This window comes from Fukomys damarensis, unplaced genomic scaffold (assembly GCF_012274545.1).
Source record: "Fukomys damarensis isolate Sample0158 unplaced genomic scaffold, DMR_v1.0_HiC HiC_scaffold_73632, whole genome shotgun sequence".
Classification (NCBI taxonomy): Eukaryota; Metazoa; Chordata; class Mammalia; order Rodentia; family Bathyergidae; genus Fukomys; species Fukomys damarensis.
Genome location: NW_022974544.1, coordinates 64,050 through 65,184, shown reverse-complemented (window position 1 = coordinate 65,184; position 1,135 = coordinate 64,050). Strand labels below are relative to the sequence as shown.

Here is a 1,135-nt window from a genome sequence, read left to right as displayed (position 1 = left end):
GGGGAGCCAATTGCCTCTGGATTGTTTTCATCTTCAGGCTTAGGGCCCAGATTCTCTTTGCAGATTTCTTGAGAGTCAACGCTGTCCTTAACGCTTTCCCTTCCGTCTTTGCCCTTGCTCTCGTCTTCCAGGCCTGCCACGGTCATGGTCAGGATTGCCCTCTTCTTCAGGGACCTCCGCAGGTGCCGCCGCTGGATCCGGAAGGTGTTGGAGATGCTCCCGATGGTCCAGGAGAAGCGGTGGCTGACGCTCTGGTGCAGAGTTTCGGCCGTGGGGGCGGCGGCCATATGGGAGCCCCTCTTGGAGGACTCTTCGGGAAGCAACTCTATGTTGCCGGTGTACCAGGAGATCCACCAGAGCAGGCTGAGGAAGATGATGATGGAACCCAGGTACAGCAGCATGTCATAGAAGAGCAGGTCCGCGAAGACCCCGGTGAACAGCACCGCCACGCCCACCGTGTCGAAGACGACGCCCAGCCAAAAGAAATGCTTGCAGCGGCCCAGTCTCGGCTGCTTCCCCTTGGAATCCACACTGGTTCTTGAAGGCTCCATGTTCTGCCACTGTCGGCACCACCAAGACCGTAGGAGGACACCAGGCCCGCCGCTCCGCCACTGGCCCACTGGGGAGGGGGAGAGCGCTGGGTCCCCATAGCAACGCGAAGGGCGGGGCGAGAAGGGAGGGAAGTTAGGCCCCACCCTAGCGCAGAGAGGAAAAACGATGTTGGGGGAGGCGCGCCTGCGGCTGCGCGGTAGCCCCGCCCGCGCGTGCGTCATGTTTTCCTAGGGTCTGCTTCGCCCTCTTCCATCCGGGAGGAGGTTCCTCCCCCGTGGACCCGCGGAATGGTATCTGCCTCTGCAGCGCGGGGACCGAGGCAGATGTATATGAACTTCTCACGCCCCACAGCTTCCTGGGCGAGACCCTGAAGAGAGCAAAGGGCAAGGACGATCCTCTAGTGATGTCCTAATAGCTGGAGTGCAGCTGATTCTATAGTTAGATAGGTTTTTCTTTTTCTGGTAGTAAGAATGAATCCAGAGCATTTTTCTCTGAGCTGCGTCCCCAGCCTCCCCCCCACCCCGGCACTTTTTTTTGAGACAGGGTCTCACTATGTAGTTGAGACTGACCTGAAACTCACTTT

General features: G+C 58.9%; 1 protein-coding gene across 1 annotated transcript; it reads right to left on the bottom strand.

Moving 5' to 3' along the window:
• Positions 1–2: 2 nt before the first annotated feature.
• Positions 3–1,081, bottom strand: Tmem238 (transmembrane protein 238; the record flags this gene model as incomplete). Its single annotated transcript, XM_010608745.1, has 1 exon — positions 3–1,081. A coding segment is annotated over exon 1 (771 nt), but the record flags the coding sequence as incomplete, so codon positions are not given.
• Positions 1,082–1,135: the final 54 nt, after the last annotated feature.